This window comes from Propithecus coquereli, unplaced genomic scaffold (genome assembly GCF_000956105.1).
Source record: "Propithecus coquereli isolate 6110/MARCELLA unplaced genomic scaffold, Pcoq_1.0 Scaffold19, whole genome shotgun sequence".
In the NCBI taxonomy this organism is placed as follows: Eukaryota; Metazoa; Chordata; class Mammalia; order Primates; family Indriidae; genus Propithecus; species Propithecus coquereli.
In genome coordinates, this window is record NW_012143856.1 from 5,649,493 (window position 1) to 5,663,599 (window position 14,107).

The 14,107-nt window shown below is 40.7% G+C and overlaps 1 protein-coding gene across 1 annotated transcript in view; it reads right to left on the reverse strand.

The window, feature by feature from the left end:
* Positions 1-14,107, reverse strand: part of ARHGEF26 (Rho guanine nucleotide exchange factor (GEF) 26) — a 130,737-nt gene that overhangs the window by 60,389 nt on the left and 56,241 nt on the right. Inside the window, exon 7 of the mRNA XM_012642947.1 lies at positions 2,620-2,772. Within this exon, the coding sequence (XP_012498401.1) occupies positions 2,620-2,772 (153 nt within the window). The remainder of the gene's footprint in view (positions 1-2,619; positions 2,773-14,107) is intronic.

The following is a 14,107-nucleotide window of genomic DNA, read 5'->3' on the forward strand; positions in this document are numbered from 1 at the left end:
TAAATGAATATATGAAAACTTAAACATAATTATATAAGCAAATACGAATGGCTTATCTGCCTTTTATATTCAAGGCTAAATATTAGATGTGAGATTCACATAAAAATAACAATAAGATAAAAATATATAAGCTAGAATGTTATAGAAGTGGAAAGTGAACAAATGAAGAGGCCATGGTATCACAATGGTGAACATATCATTTACAAATTAGTACACAGATCTCGTATCTGATCATCTATAAACACATCCCATTAATAAGATAGCAAATAATATGTTTTAAATCACTCCTTTAGCCATAGACAATGATCTAAGAAATTATCAGTTAGGCTGGACTTATTACTGGGAGGTGTTTCTCTTTCCAAGACAGAAAACCAGCCAGAATATTTCTCTCCCTCTCCTATTGACATAGGAACAGTGACAATACTGCCCCAAGGTTTTTAATGGAAGCTAGCAAAGTACTGTGACATATATTATTGCATGTGAACCACCTACATAACTTTTAAGGAAAGCCAGGCTGGGATTGCAGTATGAGACTCGGAAAGGCCCCTATTTTGCTAAGTCTTCGGACTCTCGATCTGATCCCCTTACCCCCCACCTCTCACTCTCTCACCAAACTTCACCCCTGAGGAGCTCTGCAGAGGCCCACTGCCACTTTCCAAGGGCATTTCAACAGGCAAGAGAGGTTAGGGGGTGGAAATGGATATTGTATTCCCTTGGTCTGCAGAAAAAAGAGCCAGGAAGCAGGAAAGTGGCAATAGTAAGCTTTTTTTAAAAAAATGTTTTCTGAAAATTAAATGATTTGGTTCAAGGCTACTAAATTAAGAAATACCCAGAATAACAAATTAAAAGAAATTACACAAAAATGTTTTATTTTCATTTTTCTCAAATTGAGAAGTTTTAAAGTTTCCTTTCCCTGATAGCTTTGAAAAGATTTTTAGGAAGTTAAAAAAAAAAAAAAATCAAACTCTAACCTGGTTGTATATCTAAATCACTCAGGTCCCAGGTCCCCTCCCCTACCTCCCAAAGGTTCTGATTAAATGGTCTGGGATGCACTCCGGGTACTGTTTATCAGCTCATTTTCAAAGATTCCCAGGCGTTTCTAACATGCAGCTGAAAATGAAAGTCACTACTGTAACCTTAAATTCACGTCAATTGCAACAAAGCCCCTGAAAACACAATTACTAGTTTCCATGCGAAAGCTGACATGATAGTATCATTAAGCTAATTTAAACAAAACTTCTATTTTTAAGAGTCACATAATGTATAGCAGTATTTATTCGCATTTTTAAATGCTGTAAAACAAAATGACAAGCAAATTTAGTTCTAATACAAACATGAGCTTGCATTTTTTAACAATTTTACAGCAACCTCTGTCCCTGTATCAGGGTTGGGGGTGGGGGGAGGGTTAGGGGAAGTGAAGGGTGTGATTTTGCCCCCAGGGGACCTTCTGCAATGTCTGCAGACAGACATTTTTGGCATCTAGCAGATAGAGGCCAGGGATGCTGTTAAACATCCTGCAATGCATAGGGCAGCCCACCACAAAGATTTACCCGGCTCCAATGTCAATAGTGAGAACAAACCCAGCTTTGTACTAAAAACCTCATTTAGGGTTGGCAGCTGTGGGTTTTCCACTGTCCATATGAGAATTTCATGAGGATGTGGAGGAGAGAGGGGGCATAATCAGCCCCTCTCACCAACTTGGGGGCTTTGACTATTTCTCCAAGCAGCCATGAGGTAATCACCACCCCCACCCCCTCCACAGGGGTCTCACACATTGCATAGAAGCTGACCAAAGCTCCATGCTCTGGTCATAAATGCCCAACTCACAGGAGGGGGTGAGAATGATAATAGCCAGTAAGCCCCCACACTGGGTTTACAGCAATGCTCAGCTGTGCTGTAAAACAAACAGCTACTTCTGATGAACAGGGGCCCTAAAAATTAATATACATATTACTGAACAAGCGCTGACTCTTTTAAGGATAGAGATGGCATACGTATCAAACCTAACCTAAAAAGAACAAAAAGAAGAGGTGTGGAGGGAAATTTAGTGCTTGTCTCTTTTTTGTTGCATAATTAAAACCTTTAAGAACATTTTTTTTCTATTGCTTTCCTTCAGACCTTCAGTCTTCTCCTAGCCCTAACTTGCCACAGGGAAAAATCAGCAGTTTTATAAACAACGTATTATAGTTGTCAACTGAATGGAGGAAGATGAGAATAGTAGAGAAAATCCTGCATCCTACCTTCTAGCTCCATCTACTCAAGAATCCGCTCTAGGCCTCCGGCAAACCACCTAATTGCCAGTTAACGGTTTAGAAAACTGAGGGGTTTGGAGGGATGACCAATTCTGTGTCTTGCAGCAATTAAAAAAAAAAAAAAAACAACAAAGAGAACAACAAATACAAACTATAATTTCACTGGCAAGAAAATTCTCCACACACTGGATTTTTCTGCTCAAACAGCCTTACCCTAAAAGTAACCCTCATTAACATTTCTCCCCTGGGAAGCAGCCCATCAAATGACATTTCTAAATATGATTTAAAAGACCAACTAACTTCAGTCAATGTGTCCTAATTAAAACTAGGTTAGACTACTAAAACTGTAGCAGTCAACGTGGCTTACAACAATTTTTGTAGTGTTCGTTGTTGATATACTTCATTTGTGCAGTATTTCACATATGGGTCAAATGTGGATGCTGTATGTTTTTCCACAATGTCACTTATATCATCTATGAAGATATTATTCTGATGTCTTGCTTCCAACTCTATAAAGAATCTGAAAAAAAGAAAAAAAAAATCATTTACATTTCTTCCATATACTTTAAGAGAAAACAGATTATCCTTATGTAATGCCATTATACAGGGTTGGAAAATATCAAAAATACATAATTCCAACTCAAAAAGGTCCCCCCAAAAAACTATTAAAATTTTGTCTAAATTTAAATCTATCATAGTAACACCTTATTGCTTTAAGTGTGTGGTTTCAAACATTGATAATTTCGGGCATTTCTCTGCCTTCAGGTACATTTTAGAATAAACGAATTTGACTATTTTTCAAGAATTCCCTGGATATGAGGGGGAGGGAGTTCATGCTTATATATTTTATTGTATTGAAAGGCACATGAGCAAAACACCTGAATAAATGTTTAAAAATCAAATCTTAAATAAACCTAACTCTATGTGTCCTTTCTCTCAAGATAAAAATAATCACATTATTTGAAATCTAATAATAAGCATGGTATTTAAATGTCTTCATAATTTATGCAGATTGCAATTCAGGGTTACCAGATCTAGATAGACAGCAATTTAGAGTCACCAGATTTAGTATTCATATGTATGTATATATCTCTCTATATATCATATATATGTATACATCTATATATACATCTATATATCATATATATGGCCATTGTTTATCCATTCACCTGTTGATGGACACTTGGATAGTTTCCATCTTTTGGCTACCATGAATAGTGCTACTATGAACACTCATACAAATACCTGTTTGAGTCTCAGTTTTCAAATCTTTGGAGTATACAACCAGAGGTAGAATTTTAACCACACTGACTCTGTGCCAATAATAGTATACATATATATCAAGAAATGATAGCATAATACCTAGGACCAATATAGAAAAAGGTGAGTTAGATGCCAAGAAGTGTTAGTTCACTAAACGAAAGGTGAGTAACAAATGCCCCTTTCCCTCGCAGCACTCAAGTTGAGAGACAGCTGGGAAGCCCGGAGCCAATCACAATACTGGATCTGTAACAGAGGTGTGGTATAATAGAAAACGAATATTTGGTCTTCAACCCTTGTTCCTAGAACACGGCTCCTAAAACCCTTGGAATCTCCAGTGGTAAGAGTGTCTTTTGTATGCTAGTGAGATGCCTGGTGGCTGAGGTCCCCAGAAAGACCAAGCCATGATTACAGAATTGGAACTTTCAGCTCCTGTCTCCTACTTCCAGGCAGGGAAGAGGCAGAAAGTTGAGTTCAATCACCACGGGCCAATAATTTAATCGATTGTGCCTATATAACAAAACCTCCATAAAAATCCCTAACTGATGGGGTTGGAAAGGGGTGGTGAACACCTGGAGGTGCAGGGAGAGTGGTGGCCCAGAGGTGGCGTGGGAGCTCTGCAGTGCCAGTCCCCACCCTGCCCTACAACGTCTCTTACATTTGGCTATTCCTGAGTTGTGTCCTTTATAATAAAGCAGAATAGTAAGTAAAGTGCCTTCTTGAGTTTTGTGAGCTGTTCCGGCAAATCATAGAGCCTGAAAGAGGGCTGGATGACAGGATCCCTCGACTCTGTAGCCAAGCAGGAGAGAAATACAGGTAACCTGTGGATACAATACTTGCAAATGGCATCTGAAGTGAGGGCAATCTTGTGGGATTGAGCCCCTAAACCTGTTTCCGGAGAGTTGGAGAATTGATTGGTATGAGAATAAAACCCCACACATTTGGTATCAGAAGCATGGTGAGTAAAAACAGTTCAAGAGGCGTATAACGGAAACTCCAGAGGGCAGGGTCACCAACTGGGCAGTACACACAGGTAAGGAAACGTGTGCACTGGGAGCTGGGTCATCAGTGCTAAGGATGACACGAAGGGAACGGAGGAAGCAACGTGGGCACAGGCGTGATCTTGCTGGGGGACTGTGGGTAGCTCAGTGAGGTGAGGTCTGGACTCCAGGAGGAACAAAGGCAGAGAAAGGAGACTGCAGAGCAGGCTTGAGCTGGACTGCAAAGGTTTTACTGTACATTGAGGAGCTTAGGCTTTCTTTAATCTGCAGACAGAGAGAAAGCACTGTAGGTATGGAAGCCAATATATCACTTAATGAGACAAAGAAAATTGGGACAGAGGAAGGATGGATCACAAGGAGAGAGAGACAGATGGCAAGCAAGCCAGTTAGATGGCTAATCTGGGCAAGAGATGATAAAGCCTGGCAGTGGGGAAATCAAAAAAAGAGGACACAGATTAAAGTAACAATGTGGAGATAAAAGTAATAGATTCGAAAAACCCACTAGAGGCCGGGGCTCAGTGGCTCACGCCTGTAATCCTAGCACTCTGGGAGACTGAGGTGGGAGGATCGCTTGAGATCAGGAGTTCAAGACCAGCCTGAGCAAGAGAGAGACCCTGTCTCTACTACAAATAGAAAAAAATTAGCTGAACAACTAAAAAGAGAAACAAAAAATTAGCCAGGCGTGGTGGCGCGTGCCTGTGGTCCCAGCTACTCGGGAGGCTGAGGCAGAAGGATTGCTTGAACCCAGGAGTTTGAGGTTGCTGTGAGCTAGGCTGATGCCACGGCACTTTAGCCTGGGCAACAGAGTGAGACTCTGTCTCAAAGAAACAAAACAAAACAAAACAAAACAAAACACCATTAGATGGGAAGTAAAGGAAGATGCTGGGGTTCTGGGCAGTAAGGTGGGTCCTTAAACCATTAATGAAGACAGAGATTTAGGAGGTAGAAGGATAAGCAGGAAGAAAACTGTTTAATTTTGCCTTAGAAATGTCTAATGGCCAGCTGGAAATACGCAATGTGAAAATTCAGAGGAACTGGAATTCTAGGAGTCAGGAACTGGAATTCTATAGTCAGGAGTAGTCAGTCCGTTGTTAGCTGGTTTTCATATAAATGTGAAATGTTTAACTCTAATTGTTTTTTAATGTAAAATTTAAGAAAATTGTTCGAAGAAAACTTAAAAAGGAAGAAATCATTCATAAGGTCATTATCGTGCAATTCTAAGAAATAAATATCCTGAGGCAAATATCTCTTGCGGTTTCTTGTCTTTAACTAACTGTTAACAACCTGAAAGAATGTAGCTATTAATATATAACCAAAACAACAGTAACTGGGCTTTTCCCAAAGAAAAGGAAAATTTCATTTGTCACTATAAAAGGTTTGCCAAAGTACAAGACTAAAAACAAGGTACTAATGAAATATCTGTTTATGTCACTTACTTTAATATAATAGAAACCAAACCATCCATCTTTTATTCTTACATTAGCACAATCAAGACATTAATTTAATGCTTTCTATGTTAAACGATCTTTTGGTTATTTTGGCAAATTTGCATACTTTACTAAGTGAATTGAGCTACAAAAAGACCAAGAAAGTATTTAGAAGAATGAGGTATAATTTCAGGAACCAAGAATGCTGGTGATTTGAAAGCAAAAGTAAAAACATTCTGGTTCCCTGGATGAAAACTGAATGAAGTAATTCGACTTATCAGGTGGACAACTTTTTAATGGAAATATGTATTTCAGTTCAATGAATTTTTTTCTGGAATAACACTCTCATTATTTCCTCTTTGTAGTATTACAAAGGATGGTTATGTTTTGCAACCAATTGTATTACACAATCTTTTTTTTTTCCCCTCTACCAAATTTCTAATCTCATCCCTAACATCTAGATTTTAAGAAACCTGTGACCAGAAAAAGCTGCCTAGAAACATTCCCTCCTGACCAGAAACACAAGTGACTCCTAACCAGAAACACAAGTCAGCCCTGGTTGACCATTAACTCACCATCGCCAGCACAATCACACCCATACTTCAAATCGGTGCTTTAAATGGTTGCAGTCTGCCCAGGTGAGCTCCTAAGCTGTGCAGATAATGGTCAGACACCAAGGACATAAGGTCAGTCTCCAAGGAGGTTCAAGATGATTCTACTAAAGCCCATGTTTTAAGAAAGAGCCTGATGTGCAGCCTGTTTATGGTCTTTTTAACCTTTCCTCTAATATTTCCTAGAACTGCAGGGATTATATATTCTTTAGGTTTTTTGTGGTTGCTTTATCAAATGATGGTCTTAAATGTGGCATTGCATTTTTGAGGAAAAAGCAAAATCAATAGTGAAGTAGCAACTCCTAATACACCCAGTGTGTGTACCTTTGTTAGATACATTTTTGCCCCATGTAGTAGACAGAAAAGACCTACAAATGTGCTGTATCAATGTCCCCCATATCATTACTGACAGCCTTAAAATTCAACTGGTTATGTAGCTGGCATGTCAGATAGAGCATTCCTGATTGCTCTTGAAAAGACTGTAAAGCTCACCAATCTATACAGGAGATTAAAACTTATTTAATGTAGACAAAAAAAATATATCTGGTTTAATCAGTCAACCAAAAAAATCTCCCTTGTGTCTAGCACAGGGTGACAGGCATTGGTGGATGTCAAGGAGCAAACACTTGCTAAATATGACCATCATTCACTGTGCCAGGACCAGTGCTGTGTGCTCTCTCCCCATCTACTGTCTCATTTCATTAAATCCCTAAGCCTTCTTTATGACGTGGCCATTATACTCATTTTACAGATAAGAATGCCAAGGTTAAGAGAGCTTTAAGTCACAACTCTAAGCAACTGAGCCTCAGTTTGAACCCAGAGCCCTGCCTGTGCTAGAACCACCACACTTGCTGCCTCTCCTCTCAGGGGTGAGCTGATCTTGCCTACCTGGTTAACACTGGTCAACCCACAACCGAGACATCCAGCAAGAAGAGTAACAGCTGGAACTGAAAAGAAATATGTTACTTTCCAAGAAGACCAATGTTGAATGGTCTCAGCAGGCAAATTACACAAATCAACATAGTGAAGACTTTCATGGAAGATTTATGTCTCGGCAAGATGTGCAGACAACAGAGGAGTCAACAATCACACTAGGTACAGCCTCCAGGAAAAATACCGAGGAGGGTCACAGCGCAATGTGCTCTGGTCCTGGATGACACAGCATGATCAAGTGCTGGTTTACAGGGACTCTGTGAAACTCTCTGGGGTCATTCGTTTTGGCTCTTTTTGTTCCCTATCGCCCTGCACTGTGCCTAAGGAAGCCCCACTAAACCTTCATGTCTTGGATTAAATTTCATCTCCTCCAGGAAGCTTTTTCCCTGGGCCTTCTAGGATGGGTTAAGCGCTCCTGTTTTATGCCTTCAAAAACCCCCACACTTTTCCTTCAGCGCACCTACTATGATCACAATTATTTTATGGTGTCTGTTTACTTCTGTCTCTCTTAGCAAGATCTAGAGGACGGGGCCATGTCTTTGTGTTCACCACTATATACCCGGGACCTGGCCCTAGCACCTGGAACATAGAAGACAGTCAAATATTTGACAAGTGAGCACATGGATGAATGAATCAAATATGTGGTTTTAAATAGAAAATTACAAAGGTGAAACATGTTCAAAGAATTTTGTCCTATTGTTATATTACCAATAATGTGATACCCGCAAATTGGTCAGTCTCTCTCTTACTTTCAAAGTGGTCAGTCTCTACCCTGCTTCTCTCACTGGTGTATCAAGTCAACATATATTTATTGACCATAAGTTGGGTTCCCAAGACTGTGCTAGGTACAGTGAGGGCTGCCAATGAAGGCATGAACTCCCAGCACAAGCTTTTACGATCCTGTCAAGTAGGATTGCTAAAATGAGACCCAGTCCAGCCTGACTTTCCTCAGTGCCAGCTGCACTTTCTGAAAAACCTGCCAGACCAGCCCCTCCCCCACCCAATTTAGGGAGGATGCCAGCAAAGTAAGCTCAGCGCTCAGCTCTCTGGAAGCAGAGAAAAAAGGGCTCTGGTTATAATCAACACTGTCCTGTGCCCTTTCAAGGTACTTTTTCTTCATTAATACCCATCTCTCTAAAGCAAACTCATCATGCCTGGATGTCTCTCTCACTTGAATGAGCTGTCTGTCAACCTAAACGGCTGCAGTATCCTGCCAGAAAGGGTCATATTCACTTAGGCTGGAGACTTGTAACATACCATGCAGGTTTCACATGTCTAAGTGGCTGTTATATAATAAAATATCTTCACTAAACAAAGAAATATTCCAGATAAGTGGCAGCAAACTATGTGCTGCTGTAAAAACTTTCCTAATGGAGCACCAAAGGAACATTCTGAACTCTACCAAAGTGAATTTATAGTCTGCTGTGGATAAGTGAGATTTGGCGCTTGTTTATTTGGTTCTTTCGGTGGTCATGCTGACACTGAAGATCTGCATCAATTTCTTTGAACTCACTGGATCTGAGCTAGCACACAGTGAGAGGACTACCGCTAACCAACCCGTGGCAGGCACCATTAACCAATCGTGGCGCTCTGCCCACATGCAGAATCTGTATTCCAGGAAGCCACTGTCGATCAGTCACAATTGATGAAGCTCATCTATGAATCCTTCACCAGACTAACACTAACGGGAAATGTGTTAATTCAACAAAAATACAGGCTTGTTGCTTCTCAATCAGAATATGCCACCTACAGCCTGATCAGGTAAAGGTCTCAAGAGGTTTCCACCTCAGCAGACTGTATGTCTTCTCACATTCTATTTTTAGGTTTTGCTTCTGAAATTTTATCTCAGGATTGATAATAAAGGGATAAGGGCTGAAATTAAAAGTGGTTTGGAATATGAGGAAAAAAGAGTTCTACACAAAAATGTTCTGGGAGCTCTTACTCCAATTCTGATAGCTACTGTTTGATCCTTAAAATCTTTAGGATGATTTTTGCTAAATAATTCTTATCATCCTGTTAAGACCTTTAAGATCAGCCTGGATATCTGGCAGAAGAGACTGAGGTAAAAGACATAAGCTAGGGGTATTTGCAGGACTTTGAATCAAAGGGTTTTCTTACCCTTAATACCACACAACACAGAGCCTTCTTAGGTTTAAATCCAGCTCTACACAGGCACCTTCGTTTCAAGGTACCTGGCAAATCCCAGAGAAGGAGGGTGGACTTGGGGACCAGAGAAGGGAGGGGCAAAGAAAGGCCACAAAACCAAGGATCCCTCAAGACTCTTTCGCATCAGTTAAGGCTCCAACTTGCTTAGTCCCTCCTCTCGCTGATAACGTACTTTCTAAAAGGAGTATAAACAGGACCACACAAATATAGGGAAACAGCATTAAAAAGACCTCGAACTTTTAATACCATTAGACTGAATTTTTGCTTAAAAATGAGAATTTAAATTATTTATCATCTGAACCTGCTTCACAGAAATAAAGTGGAGAAAAGGGCACTTGTTCCCATGGTAACCTTTTACCTACTTGATTCTTCTCTTTCAGTGCTACTCACACACATTCATTCAGATTTTAATTTTTCCCAGAAATGAGGATAACACTCCTTAGAAATGAGGATAGCCAATGACAGAAAACAAGTGCCAGCATTATTATCAAAACACCTTTAGAAGAGATGAGAGTCCGTGCATGCTTGGACCTGAGATGCTCTGGGTTATTATGGACAGTTTTACAGCTTATGTTTTTTTTTTTAACATGGACACAATTTTTAATTTCCATCTAATGGAAACACCACCCCTCAATTTTATATATGACCATAAAGACCATAAAGACAGAGGCCAAGTAACAAAGAGTGAGGGCTCAGTAGATGTGTTAAATGAATCAATACTAGATACCTATTGCTCCTCCTTGCCCCACCATTAAAGTGCCTTCTTCCAAGGAAAGGAATAGTGAATAACGATACAAAGCAAGTAACTACCAAGCTTGACTTAATAACCACATTAAATTATGAGGGTCCCTGTGATGGGGGTGAGCTGAATGGCCCTGCTGACCTCAGCTTTCTCAGCTGTCAGAACTGGGTTGGCAAATACCCCATGTGGGAGTTTACACTCCTTACGCAGCATCCCCCAGGCAGGGCTTGTATCCTCAAGAACAGTTTTGCTAATCCATTGCCAGGCAAAAATTCTTTGTAAACCCAAACCCTAGAAAAGGTTGATGACTTCTACGGAACTGTTTCCTTTCGGTCTATAATAGCTGCATAACCAGTGCAGTGACCCCCTCATCATGGCTGCCCAGAACAGTGATTGCTGTGTTTAATCCTCACTCACAGTAACTCTGCCAGGCGTGTTTGCTCTCTTCATCCCTGCCTTGTTTTCTGTTTCCCACTTAAACAGCCTCACTATGTACATGTCTTTCATTGTAAGTTTCCTTGAACCTTTTATGGATGCAGTTGGAGTATAAATTATAAATTATAAACAAACTGGAAAAATGTGGATTCTCAGTTGCTGCTTGGAAGCAGCACCAAGAATGAATTTACAGAATATTGGAACAAAGTCAAATAAAACATAAAAGCCTCTGCGTGCCAAAGCCCCTTTTCCTATTGTTGATTGGTTCTGGGATAAAAATCAGTACAGGAAAGAACACATTTCTCTCGGGCACTATTTCCAGACCCTTTTTAGGGAGCGTCCATGATATTTCAAATCAGAATTCAGTTGACAGGTAAAAATAACATTTAAAAAGAAAGAAATGTTTTCTATGGCTCTCTTCAGTTTCATTAAAAAAAAAAAGGAACCAGGACACAGAATTTTGAAAAACTCTAGCAGCCAGCTTCCTAAGCCATAATATCCTAAGAAAAATGATGCACGAGGAAAAGCGAATTTCATGTCCTGTCTGACATTTTCAATCCCGCACCAGCTTACGGAGCATCTGGCTCCAATTTGCCCCTTTTCACACAACTCTCTCCTTCAACTTTAATCAAGGGCTTTAAAAATACTTTCTTTTTAAATGTTACTAGCAGGAGTCAGCAAAGCATCAGAAGAATAGGATCTATGAAGTAAACAAGTTCTTGCCCTGCTTTTAAACGGATTTGGGAATAATGATAAATTTCCATTTACTCATTTATTAAAACAAAACAAACAACCGGGTAGAGAAGACAGGGTTAACCTTCAGTGCCGCCATAGACAGTAATTGGCTCAAGAAAGACCACCGGCAACCAAGAGAAGAGGGAAACACACCACGAAGAAGAGAAAAGATACTATAAACCAACGGCAGGGGAGCTGAAGGAATAAAAAGAGAGAAAGTGTGACTGTTAAGCTTCCCAATCACCTCCTCAGCACCAAAGACCAGGCTTTCCCATTTTCTCTTTCCCAACCTTTGCACTTCCCTTTTCCTTCTGTATCAGTGAGATGAGATCGCTTACCTCAAGGGTAAACACTGTAATAATACCCATACCTGAACACACTGTAAAGGCCATTTCACAGTGTACCACACTGGACACACTGTAGCGAAGCTAATCACACACCACGCACATCACATCTTTGGGAAATTTAAGGGGTTACTGGTTATAAGTGCAAGCTCTGGAGCCAGACTGCCTGGGTTCAAATCCTGGCCTGATCTTTTCCTAGTCTCGTCTCCTTAGGTAACTTAAGGTCCCCATGCCTCTAAATCCTCACTGGCAAAATGGGAATAATAATAGTAGCACCTCATGAGGTTCTCGTGATGACTAACTGAACTAAGGATCGGCACATATCCATCAACACTAACTATCATTTAAAGTGCAATAAAATGCCTTTCTTCCTAAAGGAATTCACATAATTCACATGTCTTTCAAGTAATGTCAACAGGTTCTCTCCGTTTTCCAGTCCACTCAGTTCAAGAACAGCAAGCTGGTTTCCACACGTGTATTTCCGCCAGTCTGTGTGGACAGGTGCAGCACACTCCTGTCGTACATCAGATCCACTCGAAATCAAGGGTACACGCTTTCTTGTCAACTTTTAAAAATTTAATTGGTATTTACCAATGACGAAATTAGAGAAGGGTCCAGCTCAGACCTTTGAGGTCCTGTGTGTTGGTACCTCCTCAGTAAGTTACATATGGGAGAGCAATGAACCAGGGAAAACTAACAATTCTTAGTAACTGAGAAGTGGTAGAACATTTCTTTACCTGTAAATACTGTTCTTGGCCTTGGCCTCCTAATCGTTGTGAGAAAGAACTCATGTCACAGTTAGGAGGCTCTAAGCTGGGCAAGGCACATACATACTTGGAAAAAACACAAAGGGCACCATGTTTAGTTTTACAGCCCCTTGTGGCAGACTAAATAATGGCCCCCAAAGATGTCCATGTCCTGTGAATATGTTATCTTATATGGTAAAAGTGACTTTGCGGATGTGATTATGGATACTGAGATGGGAAAATCATCCTGGATTACCCAGCTGGACCCAAAGTCATCGCAAAGGTCCTTACAAGAGGGCGGCAGGAGGATCAGAGGCAGAGAGAAGACGGAAGGACAGTAGCAGAAATCAGAGAGAAGAGAAGATGCTATGCAGCCGGCTTTGAGGATAGAAGGAAGGGTCATAAGCCAAGAAATGCAGGTGACCTCCAAAAGCTGAAAAAGGCAAGGACACAGATTCTCCCCTAGAACCTCTGGAAGGGAGCAGCTCTGTGACACCTTGACTTTAGCTAGTAAAACTGAGACTTCTGACCTTCAGAATTATAAGAGAATAAATCTATATTGTTTTAAACCAGTAAGTTTGTGGTAATTTGTTACAGCTGCAATAAGAAACTAATACATCCTGTTTATCTGTTTTAGAAACTCCCTTGAAACCTCTTGTTCCTTTCCCAATATGCAACATCCAGCATCTGCCTACAGCCTCTTGATGACTCATGGGCCCTACTTTACAGCTTCATCTAACCCAGGCTGGAGGTTCCAGAACCAGCTCCCTGCCCTACTCATTCATTAGGTGACTATTTACTGGACACCTACTATGTACCATACTCTATTCTAGGTACACAAAATACACAGCACAGTCAATTCCAATGGAAATCCCTGCCTTCATGGCAATCAAAATCTAGTTTCCAGGGAGGCTAGCCCTCTCTGTTCTATCCCCTCAGGGCCCTGCTGCAGGACTGCATAAACAACTACTGAGTACCAGTGACCAAAAATGGAGCCAAACACTTCCCCTTCCAGGTCCTCTGAAAGACATTCTAAAAGGCAGAGACCTTCACATCCTTCACATTAGGTAACCGCCAGGAAGAAGGGAGGCAGGAGGAGGAAGGCAATGAGAGAGGCAAAGGAGATGTGTGAGCAAAGATGGGAACACTCAGGTTGTGCCCAAGGAATGCCATGGCGAACTTCATGGTCTCAAAGCATCTTCTGTTCCCGGTCTCAAAGCAACCCCAAACTCTCTGAACTTGAAGGCCAGGTTTGTTATGTCAGTACGTTCGTACGTGAATTTTTCTGAGGAAGAAAAATACTTATGGCTTTTAAAAAATCCTCAAAAGGATCCGTGAGACAAAGAAATTTAAGAATGACTGGCTTGGTGTAACGAAACATCCAACACTGAAGGATACACAAAATCTGGAAAATTACTGGAAGATGAAATTATAAACATAGCCTGGGCCTAGACT